The sequence below is a fragment of the Ambystoma mexicanum genome, chromosome 2p (assembly GCF_040938575.1).
Source record: "Ambystoma mexicanum isolate Mex_15411 chromosome 2p, UKY_AmexF1_1, whole genome shotgun sequence".
NCBI lineage: Eukaryota > Metazoa > Chordata > Amphibia > Caudata > Ambystomatidae > Ambystoma > Ambystoma mexicanum.
In genome coordinates, this window is record NC_090923.1 from 511,070,789 (window position 1) to 511,097,853 (window position 27,065).

General features: G+C 45.8%; 1 protein-coding gene across 2 annotated transcripts in view; it reads right to left on the bottom strand.

The window, feature by feature from the left end:
• The window catches only part of ATG7 (autophagy related 7), a 2,414,869-nt gene extending 2,391,045 nt beyond the window's left edge, over positions 1–23,824 (bottom strand). The window contains exon 1 of one of the 2 annotated variants that reach the window (XM_069643921.1): positions 23,655–23,824. In XM_069643921.1, the coding sequence (XP_069500022.1) occupies positions 23,655–23,679 (25 nt within the window). In that variant the 5' untranslated portion in view covers positions 23,680–23,824. The remainder of the gene's footprint in view (positions 1–23,654) is intronic. The other variant, XM_069643920.1, reaches the window with a different exon arrangement.
• Positions 23,825–27,065: the final 3,241 nt, after the last annotated feature.

A 27,065-nucleotide genomic window follows, 5' to 3' on the forward strand; every position in this document is an offset into this window, starting at 1 on the left:
CCTCAGCATTAATGCTTCAATTCTTGTAGAGCAAAAGGATACTTTTGCACAATGCGTAATGGAATGTAAAAGATGACCATCTGTACCTTGCCTCTTGACTCGTGTATACTGGAGCAAAATAGCCGGCTCCTTGTCTGAGATCTTTTCCACAGCACATCTTTTGTCTACGTCTGTCAAAGCTGGATCAAGCTAAATATATGCTTGATCCATTGAGAACGGAGGAGGTGCTGAGGTGTTGATCCTTCTATGCAGCATTTGATACTGTTGAGACCAGTTGAAGACTGTGGGGTTGGGCAGAAAAGTACTTCTAATGGTGGTGTTCTTTCTTGAAATGCTACGATGCAAGTCATGAGTACCACTATCATAGGTGAAGTAATGATGCCTCCCTCTTTATGGGTCTGAGTTTTTTTAGATTCTACAATTTGGTGGTGTGATATCAGATGGCAACACCTTTTGCAACAGTAGCAGGATTGCATACCACTTTCCTTCAATGCCTCTGGCGCCACATCCGAGTAGTAACAGAAATTTAGAAATCTCTATTGGAGCTTCGGAGTGGGGCACGCCTATAAGGTTAGTGTCGCTCAGGACTTACCAATATTTTAACCCAGCAACTGGGGTCAGATGTAGATTGGGCATTGTTGCTTTTCCTAAACACATTTTCTTTCAAATCGGCCGAGGTCTGGACAGGATATACATCCACAGTATTGAGAAAACAGTACATTATGATGCATCCTGATAATTGAAAGAAATACCCAAGAATCAGAAGGTACTAAGATAGCGGGATAAGCCACTGGGGATAAACCGATAATGGAGTCATGATGTTAAATGCTTATAACGCAGTCAGTTCAACTGGAGAGTTTGTCTGTAGAACTAAGGCTGTTACACGAGATGTCCCACAGGTTCCCCTTTGTTCTCAGTTTTATTTAACGTGAATATCCAGCCTCTTATCTCTCGGATTAAGCAATCACAATTTCATGTTTAAAATTATGCATATGACAGAGGTTTCCGGTGACAGGGGGTGGACATCTGCTTAGGTTAGGAGTTGTCTTTTGGAAATAAAGAAATAGATAGGTGCCAATTCCTTGAAGATTAATTCTGACAAGACAGATCTGTTGACAGTAATTGCTATGATGGTCCCTTGGTGCTGTGTTATGGCAGCCTTCGTTTGGAAGTTGCCCTATTCCTAGTCCTGAAGAAACTTGGGCATATTAGTAGATTCCCAACTAGCCTTGACTCCTAAATTTCTCAGATGGCAAGGAGCTGCTTTTTCCAACTAAGAAAGTTGAAACGCCGGTTACATTTCATGTCCTCACACAAAGTCATCTCTACCAATGTTTTTGTTACATAACGTCTGCACTTCACTAACAGTATCTATATTTGTCTTATTTAAACATATCTATAAAGGCTGAAGAAAGTACAGAGTGCTGAAACAAGAATGCTTCTTAAATTGAGCAAGTTTGACTCGATATGAGCCGTTTTAACGTCGATTAATTGGCTTCTGGGGAAAAAAAAGAATCCTGTTTAAGTCCTTAAGGCATTGTATAGCACTAAATCAAACACTTTCTCTAATTGTGTTAAAAGATACTTTCCTGCACAAACTCTTTTATCCACTCGTAAAGGTCTACTCCTAGTGCCAAATAATAAAGAACTTTGGTGATTGCTCCTTTTACTACCTAGGAGCTATAAAATGGACTACCCTACCTTTGGAATTGAGGTTAGATAATAATCTGATTCATTTTTTGAAATAACTAAAAAACCTGTTCAGAAAAACTGTATGACCGTGTTTTAATTTGCAATATGGCAAAACAAAAATGTACTTTCCTGTTTGCAATTCTATGCACTGTGGCACATGATGCCCTTGTGGTCGTACACTGTACATTATAATAAACCTTTCCAATACAAACATTTCTAACCAACTGGTCCTATACCCTATGACTAAACCTATATCCGTTCCCTTGAGTACCATAGCACACAAGCATGCTTTCCTGTCACTCTTCACCTGTTGAGATCCCTTATGTCAATTGTACTATAGCACTCGATTCAGACCCAAATGAGTGTGTCTGTCAAATACACTGCCCCCAAACCTTACTGGTTTGCTATCTCCAAGTCCCTAATGGCCTCTGGTCCCAGCATGGCAACGAAGTAGGTGACATATGAAACATACATAGTTAAGATTCAGGTAGAACCCTTGAAATACACCGTAAGTTACCCCAGTATCCACTAAGCCCGGAAGCAGAGGAAACAACAGCAACTGTCATTAACTCACTCCTACAACACATAATTCACGTTTTAGAAGTTCAATATCGGAGACCAGTGTCTACGTGTGGGACCAGGATTCGAACCTGTGCTGTTCTGCAAAGTCTTGCTTCAAAGGCAACCGCAGTGCCCCGGATCTATCCTCCCGGCCCTAGCAATATAGTTATCAGACAACGTAATATTGGGATCCCCATTAACTGTTGCTGTGCTACATTCTGTCAGTGCTTTGCTGCTAACACAAACACAACGCATGGGCACATCCAGATTTATGAACTGGTTTTGTTAAATAATTCCCAGAGTATTTTGACTCATTGTTCTGTTCAGAATCCTGCTTCTCTAGGTCTAAACCTTAGAAAATATCTTATTGATATACCCTTACAGAATTCACACCTCATTTATGTTGTAAATGGTTCTGGTCTTTGTGATGATAAAGCCACACTGGTTTCTCTTCCATGTTCTTCCACAACTACAATACAAAGTGTTCTCTGCATAGAAAGCTGAGCCGATTGCCCGATTTACACTATGCATTTGGGGATGAGCAGGAATATGGGAAATTAGGTAAGCAAAGGTATTGTTTTACAACGGCAAAAGCCTCTGTAAAGAACATTCCCTTTTGTTTCTGCTCTTCTTGGTGCTCGTAAGATACCTAAAGAAAATCGTTACATGGTGACGTTACAAAAGGAAATTAATTGACATACACGGATGATAAAGTAGGGGCTCTTTTCAGCTGCCACTTTGTATTCACGTCCTTAAAAACTATACAAATGCAGCAGCCTCCATTTACCCCACTGGAGGTCCTTGTCACAATACAGGAAAATGCACCCAAGATAGAGAAACGATTATGGAATGTTGCTGGGTGCCTTTTACATCCTGATCATCTTTGGCATTACCTAGGCAGCCAATAGGTTGCACCCAAGGTGCTACCACCCTATCTTGCTTATGTGAACCAGTGAGTAGTGAACGCGATGAAGGAGGATGGGGTGGTTGCTGCTGTCAAAAGTTACTGGTATGTCCAATTTTCTCCGATAGCTGAACAGTTCTGCAAACAATGTGTTCTTTTTCAACAACATAATGTGGGAACAGCACAAAAAACAAATGTGAGGAAGCATCCCCTACGATTGGGACCCTTTGTTAATATTGAGATGGACTTTGTGCAGATGCCAAAATGTTGTGGGTACGAAAACATTTTGGTTTTGGTGGACATCTTTTAAGGCTGGCTAGAAGCTTTCACCAGTACAAAGGCTGAAGAATTTGATTAAAATCTGTATCCGAAGGTTTCCGGATAACCATGAACATAAACAGTGAACCAGTATTCAAGGCGTTTGGGCAGCTCTACATATTCAGCAAATCCTTCACTGCCCACACCACCTGAATCAGCAAAGGTAGCAGAACAGAAGAAATGAATTGTGAAGAATATGCTACAACAGATATACTCAGAAACAAACCTCAAATGGTCAAATGCACTTCCGTTAGCCCTCATGAGCATGAGAAGTATGACAGACAGGTTTAATCATGGTTAGTATGTGTCAACCTGTTTTGCCAACACTTGCCCTCATACAAACCGATATGCATTTGTCTGATGACTTAATGCGGGACTTTTGCAAGGCACTTATGAAATATGTAAAGTCTATTTACTCAAAGGTTCATCAATGCCGAAAGGCGCAGACCAAGCATATCACTCTCCAGAGGACAGGGACTGGATGTACATCAAAGTACACTAACAGAAGATTGCCATGGCACCACGCTGGAAAGGTACAAAACGGTTCTCCTAACAACTGGTACCACTGTAAGATGTTATGGTTCCTGTTTCCCGTCCCCTTTCACAGACGTTTGAGGACTACTCCTAAGGTTCCTCTTACTGCATGCTGTTATAATTCGCCAGCCCCGTTCTTTTGGTGTTGGCGGTTGCCCTGGAGACGGGCTTCAGCCGCTGTATGCTTTGGAAGGCGTTGCTCTATGCTTCCATGCTGCATTGCCTGGAGCGGTCACGTGGTAGCATCAGCTGTTGAGCTTGATAGGTCACACCCCCAACGTACACATAAGTCACTTTTGCAGTATGATCGTTGCTGCCGATTGACTTTGCTCATTACAATAGCTTGCATTCTATTCCATACCTTACCAAAACCTGACCTCAGCTTATTCTTCCCGGACCTTTTTCTGCCTATTGTTGAATCTGATTCATCACACTGTAAACCGACCACTGCCTGTTTTCCCCAACTGCCTTTTGCCTGCCACCTTGTACTTTTTCTGCATTGCTGTGACCCGACCATGCCTGTTTTCCAGACTGCCTTTTGCCTGCCTCCTTGTACTCACCTGCCTTTGCTGTGGAACAACCTTTTTTCTGATTACGGACTACTTCTTCCTCTTTGTTTCCAAGCATTGGACTATTCACTGCGATGAGCATCAACATGCGCTTCCCGGACGCGCTGCTGTTTCTTCTGCAGTGCACCCTCCCCGACACTCATGTCGCCCGGGTGAGCCTTCCCAACCAACCTTCCCATTTATTTGTTTTACACAATTTGTTTATTGCTGAACCTTACCTCTGGATTCTCATATCCAGTCCAGTGTTAAATCCATGCGGTAAGATCCTTTATATAATCTCTTCTGTGGGTAGTCAGAGTTGCTTTATTCATAGTATATCTTGTTCTTTTAGGGCTCCTGGCCTGCAGACCAAGCAGTCTCCTATCTCGAACCCTGAGTCCTTCAAATCAGGGTAATAAGAGAGCCTGCTGGGGTGTTTGATACTGAGATTCTGATTCTCATTAACCACGGTCTAATTTCCTTTTCAAAGTGGGTAAAATGGCGTTGTGTTCTCCTGCTCTTTCAATCCACTTCTCTATCTGGTTATTACTGCTATTAGCAGGGAGGTGCATCCGGAGAAAGAGCTCCCCCATATGAGGAGGCCTGGGTTAAGGAATAATCCAGGCTCTTCAATCAAGCTGACCGGGAGGGGGGGGCGTGGCTAGCAGTGAGATGAGGTAGACGTGTGTCTGCTCGGCTCCCGCGGCCGCACTGAACATCCTGGAAAAAAAGCCTGATTTTCTAACGTTTCGGGAGCTGAAACTCCTTCGGGTGCAGGCAAACATCCTTGGGCACACTTGATCTGAAGATCGGGAAAAACCGCGGCCGGAGTCGCTGGAGACGTCCGAGCGAAGCTTGGTGGCGAGCGGAGCCCGGCCTGCCTTCGAGATGGCCGCGGGCGGGCTTGATCGGACACTCTGAGCCAGTGCACCGCGGTTGCGCTGGGACGATATCCGGCCCGCGGCAGCCCATCTGATTGTGGCGGAGAGTGGGCGCGGACCCGGCTGGGTCCCAGCAGAGTCCTGACCGGCAGGCGCGCATCTCGCCTGCCGACACGAGCGGGAGAGCGGAGAGGGAATCCACCAGGAGGCAGAGAGCGGGTCCCCCTGCACCTACCTTCTGAAGCCCGCAGGGAGCAGCGGTCCGGAACGTCGCCGGCCGGGAGGCCAGCTGGGCCGGCCGGGGTGAAGTGACCCGGAGAGGAGCTGGGGCCGTGGGGGGAGCCGCAGCAACGTCGCGGCTCTCTGCCTGTCCGATCCAGCGGGCGCTGCTGGCCGTGACACACGAGCAGACCCACGGGCCGGCGCGTGTGCCTGCATACAAGCGGAGGAGACACCCCGACCCAGAGACATACTGCGGCCCTGCAGCGAGCGGCTGCAGGGTGCGGTAGAAGGCCTCCTGAAAGTGTGGAGTGTTGAAATATGAACGGGAGGTGAGATCTCGTCACGGAGCCTTAGAACAGAAGACCACGAGGGGCCTGGCACGTCGGAGAGGTACGAGGGACAGGAGAGACACGGGGAGGCATTGCGCCAAGGCAAATACGCCGCCCACACTGCGCAAGTGACATTTTGAGCGGGGTAGCATGCAACAGCCTTGGTCAACTAGCGGTCCCGAAGCGGAGTGGTGTTAGGGGCGGCATCAGCAAGACTGGACACTGAGCGCATCAGCGCCCCCCCCCCCCCCGACATCAGGATATCCTGGCCTGCCTTTGGTGGGTAGATTGGACCCGGTGCATGCTACATCGTGGTCTCCGTCGCAAACCCCCCGCGTGGAAAGCACATAGTGAAACATCCACTACAGAGGAGCAACGAAACACTAAGCACCCAACGTGGCATCATGGGGGAAGGATAAACCGAGGAAGATTCCCACACAGAGCAGAATGGACCAGTACACCATTCCCCCCACCCCAGCCCACTGACCACCACCTGCTACCCGAGGAGGAGATGGGAGCAGACCAGGGTATCTCGCTGAAGGATATCATGGCTGCCATAGCAGACTCTCGCACATCCATGGAGCAAAAAATGGACGGCATAAGTATGGATGTTTCCCTCCTTCGGCATGACCTCCAAAAACTAACGGCACGCACTGGAGAAGCTGAACAGCGCATATCCACCACGGAGGACAGGATGAACAGTATGCAACTCCACAACGCAACATCCAAACTGAAGGTATTGGAGGACAGAATGGAGGAGGGAGAGGGTAGGTCCAGACGCAATAATGTGCGCATCCTTGGTATACCCGAAAAGGCAGAGGGCGCCTGCATGGAACTTTTTTTAGAGCAATGGCTTTCTGATCTATATGAGCCCGACGCCTTCTCTAAGTTATTCTCCATAGAGAGGGCGCACAGAGTACCCGCGACCAGACCACCACCTGGAGCCCCTCCATGAACTGTAATAGCGAGATTCCTAAATTACAGGGATCGCGATGCCCTACTGCAACACGCGCGTGCCAAGGGAACTGTCACATTCAATGGCTCCAAAATCGCCTTTTTCCCAGACTACACACGGGAAGTGCAAAGGACAAGGCTGCTCTTCGACCCTCTGAAAAGGCAATTGCACGCGATGGGAGTCAAATATGGGCTGCTCTTCCCTGCACAGCTCAAGATCTACCACAAAGGTACAACAGTCCATTTTAATGACCCCAGGAAGGCTTGGCACTGGGCTGAGCAGAACATAGAAGGAGACTGGTCGGCACCTCGCGAAAATAGGGGGAGAAATCAAAGACCCCTGCCAGAACAACCACAAGAACCCCGACGACCACAGCGCAGGACCCGCCGAAAGATGTGGGGGGGTTGAACCCCCCCTTCCGACCCCCACCTCCGCAAAGTGCCTACCAAAACCCTATGGCCACGCTGCGACAACCAAAGCAAGCAATAGACCCCCTCCCCCTTTTATTACAGTTCTACAGCACACACACATATGCAATGACAGGCAACATATACCCACCTGTAGCGGTCGCGGTAAGCCCCGAGCCCTACAGTAAAAGGAGAGAATCCCCCCCCCGGGGAGTAAGTCAATCCCGCGTGTAGCGCACGGGTAGTTTCCCACGGGGATCAGCCCTAGGTGAAAAGCACCCGCCCCCCTTGGGTTTAATCCAGGGGAAAGTCATTCCCACCTGAAATCAAGTTTAGTGCATGTTAAGTGTCCGGTTGACACCATAGAATTGTTGTTCGGGCGACCGATGCTTCTAGTTGGGAGGAGTATGGGGTGGGGGGTTAGGGCTTTGTTAAGGACAGCTTCAGTAGAGACCAATCGAACTCATAAGGACACGTGGCTAAAATGGAAGTCGGGACCCCACGGGCAGGGCTCCAATGGGCGTATATCGCCGCCAGAGACAATGTGGGTCAATACCAATAAATGCTCACATGGCAGAGGATAACAGTAAGGCGGACGCCCTCAGAACACTAAGGCTCATGTCTTGGAACATAAATGGCCTGGGCAATACCATCAAGCGTCGTTTGGTGCGTCAATTCCTGACTAGACGAAGGGCTGATATAGTGTTCCTATCCGAGACACATCTCGCAGGCACTGAATGTACCCTATTCAGACGAACTAACTATAAGTTAACATTCCACTCTGGCTTCACGATGGGCGCAAGAGGCGTCATGATCCTGATACAAAAAAATCTCCCCTTCCACCTCCACTCGGTGACCCATGATACAAGCGGTCGATACATATATGTGACGGGCGAGTTATGGGGACAATCCGTGGGACTAATAGCAATTTACGCACCACCAACCCTTCTAGAGCCACTACTCACCAACATCACCCCGCTAATCGCCAACGACACCTCCAACTACATGATATTAGGTGGTGACTTTAATGAAGTTATGAATGTAACCCTGGACAGATCACATTATACGCAAAAGGAACCCTAACGTCTCCACCAGGCTGGCCACATTCACCAATGCACTCGGCCTTTGTGATGTGTGGAGAGAACTCCACCCAGACACTAGAGCGTACTCCTTCCACTCGGTGGCACATGCCTCGCTCTCCAGGTTGGATTATTTTTTCACTCCCGCAACCGACCTATACAGGGCGCAAGAAATGAATATATTGCCTAGAGGCATCTCTGACTATTCCCCGATTGAAATGCTACTTACAACATCTCGGAAAATCCCACTGCCGTGCTGGCGTCTGAACAGCTATCACCTGGGAGATCCTGAGCTGGTTGACAGACTTCAGGAAACTACTAATACCTACTTCGAGCTAAACACACAGGCGGGAACGAATCCTGAAACGCTGTGGGAAGCTTATAAAACGGTCCTAAGAGGCGAGTTAATATCGTGGACAACGGCCAAAAAGAGGCAGCATATGAGCAAGATCCTTGAAGCAGAAACACAGGTCAAACAGGCAGAGGAGGAGCACATAAACGAAAGTACGCCAGCCTCTAATCGGGCGTTGCTACTAGCCCAAAAAAGACTACAAAGCATTGCAATGGATAACGCTAGGCAGGCACATACTGCAGTGAGAGCAAGGATCTACGAAACAGGCGATAAGGCCGGCAAGATGCTGCCATGGCTGGAAAGAAAGGAGCATGGACGCAGCCATGTCCATAGACTTGAAGTAAGAGGAGCAAATGCAGGAGTAACAGATCAGGAAATAACACAAAGCTTTGCGGAATACTATGCTGAGTTGTACGGTGAAACCACAGCTCCGATGGACGCTACGATCATGGACCACATTGAAATTTCTGCCCTAAATGAGGCACAACAGCAGCAATTGGAGCAGGAGATCACGGAGGATGAGATCTTAAGGGCCATCTCTGGTCTCCAGTCGGGTAAGACTCCTGGCCCAAATGGCTTCCCGGTGGAGATATGGCGTAGGGTAGGCACCAACGTGATAGCCCCCCCCAGCTGCTGAAAATGTACCTCCATGCACGAGAAAAAGGCACACTCCCTCCAGATCTACGAGAAGCAACAATTGTAGTGATACCCAAGCCGGACAAGCCCCCAGAAAGATGCAGCTCATACAGGCCCATCTCACTCATTAACTCTGAGACTAAAATACTTGCAAAGCTGCCGGCGGACCGGCTACAGAAGGTAATTCCTGCTCTGATACACCCGGACCAATGCGGCTTTATGCCACAAAGATCAACTTGCATGAACCTCCGCAGGCTGTTTTCAGCGTTGGAAAGGGCCGACAGCATACAGGGACCACTAGCCCTGTTAGCAATCGACTTTGAAAAGGCCTTCAATTCAGTAAAATGGGAAGCTGTCTGGACCATAATGCGCCGCATGGGCTTTGGTGATACCTTCATGAGCTGGGTGCGTCTGCTGTATGAATCCCCGGTTGCTAGGACCCGGGTCAATGGCTGGAGATCTGAGTTGTTCAAGCTGGGAAGAGGTACGAGGCAGGGCTGCCCACTATCAGCCATGATCTTTGCCATTGCCATCGAGCCTCTGGCGATCTTGCTGCGAAAAACCCAAACCTGGGAGGGCTTCCGGTGGTCTGAGACCTGGGAAGATAGAATATCTCTGTATGCGGATGATTTACTCATCTACCTAAAGGACCCAAACGCTTCTTGCCCCAAGGTTGTGCAACTACTGAAGCAATATGAGGTATTCTGCGGGCTACGTGTGAACTGGTCCAAATCTATCCTTTTCCCTATAGGCGGTACCTCGGTGGCGGACCCAACATCGGGCCCCTACCAGATCGAGAAGGAGCGGTTTAAATATCTGGGAATACATGTCACAGCGCAACTTACGGAATATACAACACTGAACTTCTCCCGCCTGATCACAAGATTTGCAGAAGACACCCGACACTGGATCGCCTTGCCACTGACGCTGCTGGGCAGGGCAGCTCTGTTAAAAATGATCGCCCTCTCCAAATTTCTATACATTCTGCAAAACGCGCCTTTGTACATCCACCAGCAGGTCTTCCACAAAATTGAATGCATTCTTCGGAAATTGCTTTGGAAAGGGGGACACCCAAGAATTGTGCTTGCCACTCTTCAGAGGTCCATCTGGGAGGGGGGGGATCGGGTTGCCCAGACTGCAATCATACTATTGGGCTGCTCAGATGGAGGTGGTGAATGATATGCTCCACGGTGACAGGAACCTGCCACACATCAAGGGTCTCCACTGTAACACCACAGCGAAACCAGTCAAGCTCCTCTACAGTGACCTGAACCGACCTCCGAGACCAGACATGACATCTCACATAATGAGAATTTGGAAGGAAGTGCTTCGATACTTAGGCTGGGGAGGGAAAACAACATTGGCCCAGCCGCTATGGAACAACTGCAACCTGCCCGAAATACGAAAGCTGCCAAGATGGCCCCAGTGGACCCAACGCGGAATCTCCAGTGTCGGTGACGTCGTACATGAGGATAATCTGGCGACATTCGAGATGCTGCAGGAGAAATTCTCCCTGCCGGACACAGAAAGATTCCACCATATGCAACTGGTGCATGCTTGGACGGCCCATCGACAGCCCCTGCAGGAACTACCGGAAAGCTCCCCACTGGAGCATAATATAGTCCAAGACCAGGTGGAGCGGAAGGTTACCTCCACAATGTACAACGTAATAACCTTATTTGCGACACCGGAGCTATCCAGTCTTAAAGCAAAATGGGAACGCGACATAGGCCAGCTTCTGCCAGAGGACTGGGTGGAGGCCCTGATGTACCCGCGAGAAACAACCATCTCCTCAAGGCTCCGACTGGTCCAGCTGAAGATACTACATCGCACCTACTACCCGAGAGTGGCCTTCTTTCGCTGGGGTAGGGCCTCGGATTCAAGATGTCTGCGCTGCAAGCGTGAGGAAGGTACCTTTTTTCATATACTGTGGGATTGTGGTAATATCCAGCAGCTATGGCAGAAATGCTGCGATAAGCTGTCCAGAGTGCTGGGTAAACCGATAGAGGTGCCCGAAGCAACTGCTTTTGGGGATCTCTGGGGAATCTGACCTTTCCCGCTATGAGAAACTGCTATGGTCCACTGCGATGGCGGTTCTCAGGCGGAACATTGCTCAGTTGTGGGGATCGGAGCGCACACCCAGTTACGACCAATGGGTCACGGATGTGGACATATGTGCAGTAATGGAGCACCGTGTGTACAAAGCAAGGGGCTGCCCGCAAAAAGCTGATAAAATATGGAAAAGATGGGAGGAGGATGGCTGAGGACCATGGGCAAGTACTGTAACCACTGAGAACGTGGAGGCCCACCGAAGGGGGAAATATTGACTGTTAAGCACACCCTGGGTCACGAGGACACCCGATGCCGATTCCAATGGACTGTAGTACCAGAGTCCCTGAAGCTGAGTTGTTAATGTTTTTTTCTTGTCTGAGCATCGAGAGATGAATGTAATGTTGTTGTAAGCTGAAAATCAATAAACTTTTTGATAAAAAAAAAAAAAAAAAAAAAAAATCAAGCTGACCAGACATGGACTCAGCTTCACTTCCACTTGGCTCCCTGCTGATCCCAGACGGTGAGGACAGATGTCAAAGATAAAATAACTGGACAAGCACATCCCAGTGTAAAAGAGCTCAATACCCTGAAGAGGTTACGTCTCCTACTGACAGTTGGTGTTTCATTTGCATTAATAATCATCACTGGACGAGGAAACATTGTCAAGTACAATAACAAAAGGTCAATGTTTTGAGGTCAAGGTACAAAGTACTGAGTCTCTTCTATAGAAACATTGTTAAACTACAAATATCACCAATGTAATTACAACTTGCCCTGGTGGCGTAGGTTAGTTGATACATGGCAGGAAGGGATGCATGGGATTAATTTGGGTCTAGTCAAGTTTTGCTGAACTACAGTTTTGCCAAATGCATTTTTGCTGATTTTATTTCCACTTTTGTTGCTGAAAAATGCAGATGGCAAGTTGAGCTAAGGTTGGGGCAATACGGGTGAGAGTGCAGGGAGTCTCCCCCTGTATTTTACAATAACAAGTGGAAAAGGGAGTAAAAACAATTCAGCAAAACTGTAGGTCAGCAAAAAAAAAAAACATGGCAATTCTCCATAGAACCGTACTTTGTGGTTTTGTAAAGTGGAGTACATTATTATTTAACGTTTCTTACTGGTGAAGCTGAATGCACCGAATGTCATGTGTTTTCGAAAAAGGTCGCTGATAAAAAAAAAAAAAAATACCAAACGTTATTGTCTACAACTAACCTTGGTCAGCCCATGTCGGCTCTACAGATAATCACACTATTAGTACTGCTGATCCCTTCATGTCATAATATACACTGGTGAGATTAGATGGCCTAGGACCTCTCACATGAGTATTTTGTTGGCATTTGGTGTTAATGCTTTATATTTTACAGATAGAAATAGACAATACCAGAGAGTGGTCAAGGGGCATGAAGACAGTAAAGTATCGACATCCGTTCATTTATAACAAATAAAATAAGCCCCACACAACTTACGTTTTCTATTTCTCGCTCTGAGGAAGCAACCCCCGCGTACTGTGAGGCTAAGGAAGGACTGTACTGTTTTTTTGGTACCATAGCTAATAAACAATAGCATCTGTACTAAAAAGGCATGTTTGCATTATCTCGGAATATTATGCAATGAATATTGCCGGCTTCTAATGGTGTCTGCAAGATGCTTCAATACCCTCTTGGTGCTTTGATAGTGAGATATTGTAAGGATCTCATTATTGAAACATTTCAACCACCAGGGTATGCAACATCAATCGAAAAAAATATTACAGGACATAGATGGACCGTATTAAATGCCTCTTTAGGGACTGTTAAATTCACTGGTGCCTGTAAGGGTTTTAGGCGATTTCCCATTTCCTCAAAAGCTCAACAGATGCCACTATTCATCTAGCCCAGCAAAGACGTACAAGCATTACAAAAAGTAAAAAGGGACATGTATAAATTGGGGTTAATTCTCTTGTTGCAGAGTGGAACATTGTCAGAGGCCGATTACAGGAGAAAAAAATATGCGAACTAGAAAAGCCAAAAGCCATTATTCCTCGGGCACAACTGACTAATAGTAAGTCTTGGTGACCTGCACATTGTTTCTGATCTGAATACGATGATGAGGACCCTGCCAATGAACACGATTCTGAATATCACATTCAGAGATGGCAGACTTAATGAGACATTGCCTTACCCAAGGTATTTTGTATTTGTATTATTTATATAGCGCACCAGGCCCAGGGGCATCCGGGCGCATCATTTAGGTTACAGGCATGGTACATAACAGTGTAAGGAATAAAAACAGTGCATTTGAAAGAATATGCAAGTTATACAGGATATATACACATTAACAAACAGATTATAACAATTAGTAGTTGGCGCAAGAGTTATGACTCAAGGGGCCGTAGACACAGAGTCAGGGCAAATCTTGGGCAGACAGCCAGGCTTTGGCTTTGTGCTTGAAGGCCAGGAAGGACGATTCAGGTCTAAGAGGATTAGGTAGCAAATTCCATAGTTTTGCTGCTAAGACTGGGAAGCTACGTCCACCAGATCTCTGGAGGTTAAAGCACGGGATGGTGAGGCAAATGGTTTGGGCACTTCTGAGTGGTCTAGAAGTGGTATGTAATGTAAATCTGCTGGCTAGATAGCTGGGAGCTTGGTTAGTGAGGCTTTTGTATGTAAGCGCTAGCACTTTAACTGAGACTCTTTGGGAGACTAAGAGCCAGCGAAGACCTCCAGCTATAACTAGAAATAAGCGGAGCATAACTGTAACTAACTCACTACCACTTATCCATCCTATCCTGAACCCCATAGAATCTAGTGCTGACCCAGCAATGTTAATAGAGCTTTACAACTCTACAATCAACCACACTATTGATAAACTAGCCCCCCCTAAAACATGCAAAGGGAAACCTAGAGCTCACCATAACACTTGAATCACCCCTAGAGTCAGAGATGTGAAGGTTCCTGGGGATGTTTAGTGCGGCTCTGATGGCCTTATTTTGGATTACTTGTAACTTGTTAATATTGCAATGGTTGGTGCCGAGGTAGAGGGTGTTACGATACAGGACCAAGGTCCTAGCTAGTGTAGTGCAATTGGCTGGTGATAGGAAGGGACGACATGCTGTGAGGAGCTTGCAGGTGTATGATGCAGCGGATGATACTGCATTGGTTTGTCTAGACAATGAGTGGAGTCGATATAGATTCCGAGCATTTTTGTGTCCTTAGCCACATTGATGGTGTTACCATCAATGGTGAAAGATGGGTCAGGGCATAAAATGTGCACTCGGTACTAGCTATTGGCTAGTGATCATTGACTCTTGCGAGCAAGAAACGGAATGCTGTGTGTATGTATAAAATTGAGGTGGCAAGGGTCTTTTTTTTGGTTATTGTGAAGCTTGCAACCTGTCATTTTTACCCATCCCTATGAGATTGGGCCATTCATTGGGACATATTGGAGTTAAGGGCTCCAAAATTACGGGATAGATTTGTCATAAATGCCCCAGTGCGACTCCTGATGTTTGGTTGCGAGTTGGAAATAAGTGGGAAATCTCCACAGTTACATTGCAAACATAGACTTAGTACAGATCAAATAGAAATAGTAGGGAATACAGTTTGTTGGAAAGGAAAAGGTAAAATGTATTCCACAGATGGAAAGCAAAGTTATGTTGGGTTTAACAAAAGGCTTGGAAAAAACCCTTATCTGGAAATGCGAAAGAACAATAAGACATTTAAGCTTACTCACACATGCTATAACATCACACAGTAACCATCACTGGAAGTTCACCTCCAGTTTAGAGACACATAACCAGAGCATTGCGGTGATGCCCAAATGCAAGCCTTTGCTCCAGACAAATGTCTTTGTCTAACAGGGCATTGATATTTCATAAATAGCTTCTTCAATCTAACACAGACCTGTTGTCAAGGGTGCAGATAACTGCATAGCCATTTCACCCTCATTAGGGATCATCAGTACAGTATAGTCAGACAGTCTTGTGGTTGGAGCATTGGGGAATGTTAGCAAGGAACTTGCGTTTGGGCTAACTTGAATACCCACTATGCCCTGAATGGGGCAGACAGTGTCCCATGCTGCCACACTTGTGTTGGTACATGCAGCCACTCCAGGTTAGGATGTGCCACTGTTGGTGCTGTGCACTCATGCGCCACGTGGTGCTGTGAGCTCTATGATGGGCACTGCTGAGCAACCTACATGTAGATTGGAGGTATGGTCGGGGTGGGACCCTGCCTTATTTCTGAATGGCACTTTTGTGAGTCTGCCCTCATTCCACACTGTCCCTATTGTTTGAGGGTCACAAATTCAATGTTGTGCTAAAAACATGTTTTTCCGGTCTGGTTGCAGTTACCTCAGTCTCTTTCAGGAGCCTAGACGGAGAGGGGATTGTTTCGCAAGCGACTCTCCAGCCCCCTTTTTGCACGCAATGGGACAGCACTCTCTGTATGGATAAAAGCATATTGGCGCTTGTGTTGTATTATGCGTATAGTACCCTCAAGGAATAATTTCTGTGTGCTTTCATTGCTGCCTACTGGGCACCCAGAAGGTATTTCCAACAAGTGAGCAAAAAAGAGGTGTCCGGCAACATCGGTTTATGTGCTGGATGGGCCTTGCCTCTCCTCCCTCACCATGCTCCTGTTTCAGAGCAGTAGGGTCGGATGGTGTTGCGTCCACCCACGCTGCACCCATTGTGGCGCACACTGATGCTTGGTTCCCACAGATCAAGAGGTGCAAAGGTAAGCCAGAGGCAGAAGCTCGGCCCTAACCGTTGCTAACCTTCAAGAAGCCTCTAAAGGTGGACGAAACTTTGTAAGCAGTCGTGTTTGTATCATTTCATGTTAGAGACATTATTATGACAATGTGGACCAGAATGCATCAGGTGGTGGTAATGGGAGGCAGGTCTGATGCTTTATCTCCTGCTGGTTAACTGGGATTAAGGTGGCCTTAGCCTTCAGTTCTGTACATAGTGCTGGGTGGATTTGACCCAGATGATTTGATGTGCTAGTTCCTTTGCATCGAGTCTTGTTGATGTGTTCAGTGGTAGATACTAAGGAACATAGTCATACCCACTACAAATACACACATATTGCTCTCAAAGTGTGTCAGATAAGCTTTGATCGCTAAAGCTCGGTAACGCTAAAGATCGCATTGCTGTCGGGTATTCCAGTTTACCAACTGCGTAGATTGCAGCTGGCCCAAAATGCAGCAGTCAGACTGGTGTATTGGGAAGAAAAAAAAAAAGAAAAAAAAAATCAGCCTCAATCTCTATCTTGAGAAAAGCTTTGCACTGGTTGCCTGTAAAAGAAAGAATAGAGTTTAAGGTCCTCTGTTTGGTCTATAAGGGCGTGAATAAGCTAGGACCAACATACCTATCAGATAAAATCTGAAGGTACATTCCCAGTCGACAACTGCGCTCGGCAGACCAAAATCTGCTCTGCATACCAGATACTAAATGTGTGAACAAAGGGGACCGCAGATTGTCAGTTTACGGGCCCAGAGTGTGGAACCAACTACCCAGAGAAATTTGCGACATTAAAACCCTCTCTGCTTTTCGGAGGGCTGTAAAGACCTATCTGTTCTGTAAGGCCTCTGACAGAGTATATTCGCTAAGTAATTCACATTAGATCCAGTGGAACACTAACAGACAAATGTCAATTGAAACATCTGCACCCAGTTACGATTTAGTTCATTAGGTGCACGTAAATAGCTTATTATAATTATTAGGGTGTCGCAAAGGGTTCCAAGAATATCAGATGCTGCTCTGATCGGCTCATTTATAAGAAACAAAGTGATAATTTCTCCGATAACAATTGCGCCTCCCTCCCTTTTATTTACAGGGCATATTAGATCAAATAGAAAGAACACAGATCGTCTGTTTGCATAGGTTTTATATTAATTTTCTTAACAAGTTTTGATATTTTGTAAGGGGCTTTCAAGGTGCTCGTACATAAAACATTCACTGAAATTGGGTGGGAGCCAGATTGAATGGCCAACCCCAATGATATAACTTAACAGTTCTGTGCAAAACTGGAAAGGTGGGATTGGTGTGAAAATTACATACACATGACCAAACTGAAGATTTAAAGTACCGGGAAGACTAATTTGAACCACTCATATAGAGCTCCGCAAACCTATTTAAAAATGTGTCCATACCCTTCTCTACAGAGATTCCTATTAGTCATTGGCCCGGCACTAAAGATCACCAAGCAAAACAGAGGGTGTCAATTATGTGGTATCCCTGGCATTGGCAAAACTGAGCGGCATGTGTTAACACAATGCCGGGAACATGGAGCTCTTTATATGCATAAGTTGGGCAGTTTCGTAGCTAACCTGGACAGCATGAATACCTTTTGGTGCTATTCTCTAACACTGACAACAAACCAGTACAAATAGCACTTTACGGGGTTTGCAAAGGAGTGAATAAGTCAGGGAAATTGAATAGTCCATCTCCCAGCGAATAACTGGGGGACTGAGAAACACTCATGGTCAGACCCTCAGCTATTATCATAATCATGAACTGCAAAAACAACAAACAGGATATTAAGTAATGCTAGTGACGCCAGAACAACCAGGAAAGGCGAATTTGTGGCCCGCTTCATCAAATGAGTGATGCAATGTTTCCTTTTAAGATATAATTGTTGTAATTAATTAGTTCACTGCATTTTGATTGACTACATATGGTTTTATTTTTTTATGCTTTTTTATTTTGTCTCTTATTTGTTTTTGTATTAAGGGATTGAACAAATGTGCATTTCATGATTTATATTTTAGAATGTGTATTAATTGACATATTTAGTGATTGTTTAAATGTAATACATTTCTATGTAAAAGTTATTTTAGAACTGCATACATAAGGCAAATAAAAAAATAATTAACACATGTGCATCATTTCGGTGCATTTGCTGTGGCTTATTATCCCATAAATGATCAGTTTGTCACACATACTGATTGGTCATTGCCGATGTTGATAGCTGTATCAAGTGTTTCTCAGTAGAGTAATATGTACATGATGGTTTGGCCATAGAGAACATTGTCAGGGTCTATTGCTTGGTCGTGCTACAAGATAGAGGTTCCTGTCTGAGCAGCTTGCAGGGTTCTTTCAGAGGGGCTTTTCACGACTACAGATCAACTGTTGCTGTTGAATAAAGAGTTGGCTGTGAAGGTCACTTTTTCTTTGCAACTGGAACATTATCCTAGGTGGAATTTTCAGGTCTAGATGCAGGTCATCTCACGGCCTGATATGCTTTGGTGATAGCATTTATCGTTGCCAGGGCTTTTGGCGGCATGGTTTTTAAAAAGCATGTGGGACCCTTGGAGGTTCAAGAGATTACTTAAGGGATAATAGGGGGGTGGTCTTGTGTCATCTCATGCTTTGCATCTCTCGTATGCTTCAACAAAAGGGTTCTACTAGGTGGTGGCCCCATCCCAAGTAAGCAGGCATATGGTGTACGTTTCTATGGGCAGACTCAGGTCTACTTCGGCAGTGTTGCTTCATAGCTAATGGTGGACTTGCTGCTATTGCACTGACGGTAGCAAAGTTGGGGCTATTGTGCAGGCCTAGAGAGTCATTGAAATTGGTGTTGCTCCTATGATGGCAAAGTATTTTTGAGATGGAATACGTCCACTTGCTCATGTGGCATCCCTAGAGTGTTGCTAACTGCAATACTCAGTCCCTATGCTCAATTATGGCATCCTCTCTTGGATGTGCTTTTGAGCAAAGTGTAATTGCGCTTAAGGCGGTCATTCGGCTTGCGACTAATATTCTCAAGCTTCCCTTTATCATTGGTTCCGTCCTGGGGTAGGATGTCTTGGCCAAGAGCTAGCTGGGCCTAGCACATGTATTGTTACAGACACCCCCAGTCAGCTAGGATGAAGGGTGGTGCGATTCAGTTGACTTGGGCTAATTGCAACTCACTGATTCTAGCTGAGTATGGATGGCTGTTCAGAAAATATAGCCACCTGGCTCTGCTTATCAGTTTAGCCTGCCAAAACATCTGTGGATGGAAGGGTAGTTTCTGTTAGGGTACCCTGGTCTAAAAGGATAACTTGACAGACCATCCTCGGGTCATCTGATGATCATCGAACTACACTAGAAGTCATTCCCACATCATCAGACGTCATCACGCTGTTAAAGTCATCAGCAAATATCTCAGAATGGTGGATGATTATTTGGGGATGAGTTTAGGATGACTTAATGAATATGCCAACATTATCCCCATTTTAGAAAACTCTTTGTTCCTGATGCTTTTAGGATGACCTAATGATCACTTCAAGAGATTGCACGTTTGTCCCTGATGATTTGGGGATGATTCTGGGATGACCTGCTGATTACTTCAAGAGCATTGCCATGAAACATGTTTGTTCTTGATGATTTGGGGATGACTTACTGATTGCCTCAGAACATCAGAGTTTTTAGGATGATATGCGGACCAATACAGAATGTCATTCTGCTTTTGCTTAGTTGCACTTATGCTGAATGATCCCCCACTGTGGCAAGTGTAAAGCTTGAAACTATGTTGGGCCAAAGTAGAAGCCAGAGGCCTAAACATAGCATGACCCATGAGAATTCTTTGCCATCCCAGTCAAAAGCAGGAACCCGGCACCCTAACAATCAATACATTTCCATGCTGACTAGTTAGGTACAAATTGGTGTTGTCCCACTGTGTGAGACTACACAACACTTATCTGCTTGGTATTAGGTAAGCCCACCTTTTGGTATAGGTCTGAACTACACAGGTTGGTAGTGTGACTGAGCAGCCAGGCCGATCTCAAAATGGATAACTGAGCTGTAGAGCTGTACAAATGAAATTTGTAAATACAAGTAGCCAAGTAACACTTACACTCAAGGTTTCAGTTATAAATAGTTATTTATTTAACATCATTTTTTAAATAAGCGTTCTTTAGAAGGGCAATTCATGTAACAATGTAAATATACTTTTAAATTACTTTTCAGAATCAGAGCAAGTTAGTGGATAATCTTTGGATATGCTTCATACACAATTGCTACACCATGGGGTGACTTCAATCACAAGGACAGTAATGGCATTTATATTTCACACTTGCTGATTCTGAGGTTGCAGAAAGGAAAGAAAAAGGTTAAACAGGTTCTCAGTATATGTGAGGACAAATAAATCTTCCAATGAAATCTATACAAGCCTTTCCCAGCAGTAACCGTCTAAAACAAGTTACCACCTATGAGGCTTCTCTGGCTGAAAAGGGAGTTTCAGCACAGCAGCAGGGCTTCACCGGGCAATTCAAAAGGTCCAAGAGGATGCAGCAAGCTTCGTTCACAGTTTCTTCGTCGGGTGTTTCTCCCAGTGGTCGACTCTGCCTCTAGTCCCAAAACCCTCGACTTTTAAGCAGGTTTCTCCCATTCATGCACAGCCTAGGCTGTCAATCACACATCAGGGTCGCTGTCGTGAAAGGACTGCCAGCCAGACCATGAAAAACACCAATCGAAAGAGGACGCCCACTAAGGAACACAACCCAAGCATCATGCCTCGCCACAAGAAAGACAAAGAAGCCAGAAAAGACAATAGAAATAATAAGAAATCCCAAACCACTCGGGAAAGCACGGACCAGCATGATCCCACAACCCCAAAAAACTCGACAAACATCTGAGATGGCCTAAGAGACATACAAATAATAGAGCAAAGACAGACTACAATGCTTGCGACCTGTCCACATACGACAACGTGGTAAACAAAGACAGCACAGCAACAATGAACCGACAGCCAACAAGCTTCACGAATAAAGACCCAACCAGGACACCAAACGGATGACAACTAATAAACCATCCCAACCCGGTCTCCACCATGGACAATACCCCAACCAGAACAAGGAACAAATTGGAAACCATCACACTCACTCTACACCCCCTATATCACCAAGACTGAAACAACAGAGGGGTAGCGACCCGATTTACCACCCGGAAACGAACCAACCCCACCATAAACCTTATCAGTCTACTCGACAAAGAGACGGACCAACAAAGAGCCACCCCACCCAAAAGACTCAACCGGGAAAAACCCACCTGGAATGGAAAACCAATTAACAACACACTGATCAGAACAAACAATACTAACAACAACACAAAAGGGAAATCCAGCAAACTACAATGCAGCCTCCTCAACATTAGATCCATGGCAAAACACTCAACAGAAACCAATGACCTAAGCAAAGGAGGCACAGACGTGCTCTTTCTTACAGAAACCTGGCTATCAGACAACTGTAAAGCCATCGCGAACGAAGCAATACCCGACAATTATAAATTAATACACGCCAACAGAGAAAAACGAAGAGGAGGTGGAATCGCAATTATACACAAAAAACACACCCGAGCATCTCGAATCATCACAACCAATGCGGAAGACTATGAATCCCTCCTAATCAAGATAGAACTCAACGACCAATCCAACATAGTATTCCTACTGATCTACAGACCATCTTCTTACAACCCCAACTTTGCAACAAAACTAGCGGACGAGGCCACCATGCTATCAACCCACCACGACAACCTAGGTGAAAGAGATCCCACCGATACAAACATAGATACAACAGAAGACACACTCAACAATTGGATCACCAAGGCCATTGACCAATTAGCACCAGCTAAAACATTCAAAGCAACACCACCAAAAAAACTGGCAGCAAAATGGTTCACAGAAGAACTGAAAAAAAACCAAAAAGAAAAACACAAAATTGAAAGAATACACCAGACAAGACAAAATAAAATACCAAAGACAACTCAAACTGTACAAAGCAACAGTCCTCAAAGCAACAAAAAAAAAAAAAAAATACTACGCCACAAGAATCGGCAAACAATTCATATAAAGAACTCTATCACCCGTACACAAACACTTTGTGAAAGTCACACACCAGAGCAGGGTCTGTGTAGTAGCTGCACAGCAGTTACTGTCTTTTATCGGGCATTAGCCTGCGCAGGTATTATTATATATGTAGGCACTTACAACAGAGCAGGATGTGTGTAGTAGCTGCACAGCAGTTACTGCCTCTGCGGGCAGTATCCTGCACAGTTATAGTTATATATGTAGTCATTTGCACCAGAGCACGGTGTGTGTAGTAGCTGCACTGCAGTTACTGCCTCTGCAAGCATTATCCTTTGCAGGTATAATTATATGTAGTCACTTACCTTAGAGCAGGGTCTGTGTAGCAGCTGCACAGCAGTTACTGCATCTGAGAGCCTTAGCCTGAGCAGGTATTATATATGTAGTCACTTACACCAGAGCAGGATCTGTGTAGCAGCAGCACAGCAGTTACTGCGTCTGCGAGCCTTAGCCTGCGCAGGTATTATATATGTAGTCACTTGCACCAGAGCAGGGTCTGTGTAGCAGCTGTGTAGCAGCTGCACAGCAGTTACTGCATCTGCGAGCCTTAGCCTGCACAGGTATTATATATGTAGTCACTTGCACCGGAGCAGGGTCTGTGTAGCAGCTGCACAATAGTTACCGTGTCTGCAAGCATTATCTGGCACAGGTATTATATATAGTAACTTACACCAAGAGCAGGGTCTGTGTAGTAGCTGCACAGCAGTTACCGTGTCTGCAAGCATTAGCCTGCGCAGGTTTTATTATATATGTAGTCACTTACACCAGAGCAGGGTCTGTGTAGAAGCTGCGCAGCAGTTACTGCGTCTGCAAGCATTAACCTACACTGGTACTATTATATATGTACAGGGTCTGTGTAGTAGTTGCACAGCAGTTACTGCGTCTGCAAGCCTTAGCCTGCGCATGTTTTATTATATATGTAGTCACTTACACCAGAGCACGGACTGTGCAGTAGCTGCACAGCAGTTACTGTGTCTGCAAGCCTTAGCCTGTGCAGATACTATTATATATGTACAGGGTGTGTATTGTAGCTGCACAGCAGTTACTGCCTCTGCAGGCATTGCAGAGCCTGGACCATACCGTAAATGAGCTTCGGAGCAGCTACTGTGTCTATGCCAAAAACAGACTGCCCCGTGTAATTTCAAAACCAGATGTTTAGAAAATACACGTACTTACAATATTTAATTTCAACAAGTGATAAGTGCAACACAAGGAATTACAGCTTCAACGTGCATTCCTAGAGGTTGCAAAACGGCTCCTCTTAACAATATAACAAAGGGATAAGAACGTCTAAGTCGATGGATGCTGAAAGAAATGCATATAAAATTCACTACAAGAGCTGGATCGCATGCACTCACTTGATGCTGCCTGGAAACTGGACATAAGCGTTTCTTAAAGGGTAGTTTTCTAGTTCCTATTCAAGAAACAGAAAACAGCAATACTCCGCCTCCACCTCAACACATGGGCTGCTCTACATCACGTGGGTTTCAAACTTTCAACGTCCGCTTCATCACGTGGGTTGGTCTGCATCACGTGGGTTTCGACGTCCGCTTCATCACGTGGGCTGCTCTGCATCACGTGGGTTTCAACGTTCACGTCATCATCATTTTTTGCACGAGCTGGGAGGCAATTGTTGTCAGGTCCGCTTATTATAATCGACTTTGGGCTTGTTTTTGCCCAAAGTCGCTTATAATATTTGGAGGTCGCTTGTTGCGGTTTTTGTCCGCTTGTTGGACCGTCTGTGCTCGTGATTGGGCTTGTTTATATTGCAGTTACGCCCATTACACGTCGCACAGAGTGTCCTGCACTGGGCTGCTGGCAGTGCTTGACGGCAATTGCTGCTTTGTCTTGCTCTCGGGTGCGCCCTGTATTTTGCATATGCTTAGGTGTTTGGCACTGATGGGATCCTTACTTTCCCACCAGGTGGCCCATCAATGCCAAATGCCTAAACATTTGCAAAAAGCAAATGCACTTTAAAACTTTTGTCATGCAGACAGACACACTGACATGTAAGGGGATTGTTTTAGTTTAGCAAGTGTCACTCTATAGCAATATTATCTTGGTGATATCACTAGTGCTGATGCATTATCCACAAACATACTTTATTTATTTATTTTTTTAAAACTTTTTTTGCAAGACTTAGAGGATTATTGGAATCTATATACAACATTTTCTCAGAGAGATGTATTCAGGAAGGCATTGTTTCTTTTCAGCTTCCAATTGGCCATGTTACAATATTATATAGCGCCTTGGATTAAGGCGCTATATAAAACAATAAATACAAAATACAATGTATTTCAGGCCTGTATTATTTTGCAATCTGGGACTTCTAGTCACCATGCAATAAAATATTGTTGTTCTAACACACTATGTCAGTGTTCTGTCTATGTATGTTTTTCTTGTTGTTATGTTTCTTACTTTTGAAACCTTTCCACAACTTTTTAGGTGCACGCTTGTTTTTTCAGCTTATTTGGATGTGAGTCGGCTTGTTTTGGAAGGGCATTGAGCTTATTTTTTCCTTCCGACCTAGCAAGACAGATTCTGTCTTAGGCAAGGCGTCGCAAGAGCGATGCCTCGGTTGCAATTGCCAGGTGCGCTTATTATAAGCGACTTTGGGCTTGTTTTTGCCCAAAGTCGCTTACAATATTTGAAGGTAGCTTGTCGCGGTTTTTATCCGCTTGTTTGGGCAGATGTATGCTTTTAATTGGGCTTGCTTGCATTTCAGCCAAACCCATTACACGTTGCAGCTCCACATGGCGTCCTGCACTGGGCAAGCAAGCTATTCTGTGTTTGCAATCAATGGTTCTCTCCGGGGGGTTAATTCATCTTTGGTAGGTTGCGCGATCTGCATAGATTTTACCACAGTGACTTGCACGATATTCATCAGGAAATGTGTATAGGGGTCGGCTTGCTTACAGTCACCTTCGGATTACTTGCAACAAACACCTGTTTCCAGGCACAAAGATTCAAGGAGACAAAAACACACTGTGTGCTGGAGAACGCTCCTGCTCTGACCCGTGGGTAATTTTTAGAGTGAGGGAGGGAAGGGTGGGGGAAAATAAACGTGTACAGTATTCCTTCTAAAAACAAGAGTACTAGGAAAGCCACATGACATCGCTATCTTGCCATGTCGTGAAGCAACATGAACATGTTGACAACCTTAAAGGCAAGACAAGACAACAAGGTGTTTAATGTAGGTGCACAAACAGACAAAGCCTGGAATATAGTCGAATGTGAAGCGGGTTCAGTAATAACATGCCCCCCAGCCCCCAACAGTGTACTGTCCTTTATGGCCTGCAATTGCACCTTTCTCTTCCTAGAGGGCTTCTCCCCCTTTTACATAAACGTAGGCATTTGGCACTGATGGGACATTCGCATCTGAAAGGCCCCTCACAGATCGTTGCCTAGCCCAATAAGTGCCCCATCAATGCATAGCTCTCAACTCACACGCTTTTGGCGGGTGTCACACGCCTTGTAAACAGCTGACTCACCCGCCAAGCCTCCTGCACGCCCATTCATTTCAATGGGCCTCTCACCCGCCAAAAATAAAATCGGGGGTTTTCACCCGCCTTTGCGACATAAATGGTTGAGAGCTATGTCAATGCCAAATGCCTGAAAATATGCAGAACAGAAAAAGCCTCTTATGAAAGGAAGCCATGAAAAAGGATTGTTCTGCATTTTTCACAATAGCAAGCAAGAAGTTTGCAAAAACAAAGAGGTGATGGCAGTCCAGCCCGAACTGTTAGGCCACATCCCTTCTGCACGAGACCACAAGCATCCCCAAACATGTTTCGCCCTTGTTGGGGCTCATCAGTGAGGAGTAGCTTGGGTCTCTAGGCCCAGCAGGCACGGGACCCACGTCTGGGCATACCCGTCCCACTCGGGGTGACATAGCAAAAACAAAGAGGTGATGATGCCCAACAAGGCTGAAACATGTCTGGGGATGCTTGTGGTCTCGTACAAAAGGGATGTGACCTAGCAGTTCGGGCTGGACTACCCCTTTGGGGGTGGGACCAAGCCTGATTTGCATATAGTTTTTCCCCTTTTGTAATGGCTTGGCAGGCGAAGAACGATGGTCTGGAGGGTTGCCCAGAGCAATGCCAGAGGTCAAGATTTATTCTAAACCTTCCAGCCATCAACTCTTTTGTTTTGCTATTGTCACCCCGAGTGGGAAGGGTATGCCCAGACGTGGGTCCCTTGCCTGCTGGGCCTAGAGACCCAAGCTACTCCTCACTGATGATGCCCAACAAGGCTGAAACATGTCTGGGGATGCTTGTGGTCTCGTACAAAAGGGATGTGACCTAGCAGTTCGGGCTGGACTACCCCTTTGGGGGTGGGACCAAGCCTGATTTGCATATAGTTTTTCCCCTTTTGTAATGGCTTGGCAGGCGAAGAACGATGGTCTGGAGGGTTGCCCAGAGCAATGCCAGAGGTCAAGATTTATTCTAAACCTTCCAGCCATCAACTCTTTTGTTTTGCTATTGTCACCCCGAGTGGGAAGGGTATGCCCAGACGTGGGTCCCTTGCCTGCTGGGCCTAGAGACCCAAGCTACTCCTCACTGATGATGCCCAACAAGGCTGAAACATGTCTGGGGATGCTTGTGGTCTCGTACAAAAGGGATGTGACCTAGCAGTTCGGGCTGGACTACCCCTTTGGGGGTGGGACCAAGCCTGATTTGCATATAGTTTTTCCCCTTTTGTAATGGCTTGGCAGGCGAAGAACGATGGTCTGGAGGGTTGCCCAGAGCAATGCCAGAGGTCAAGATTTA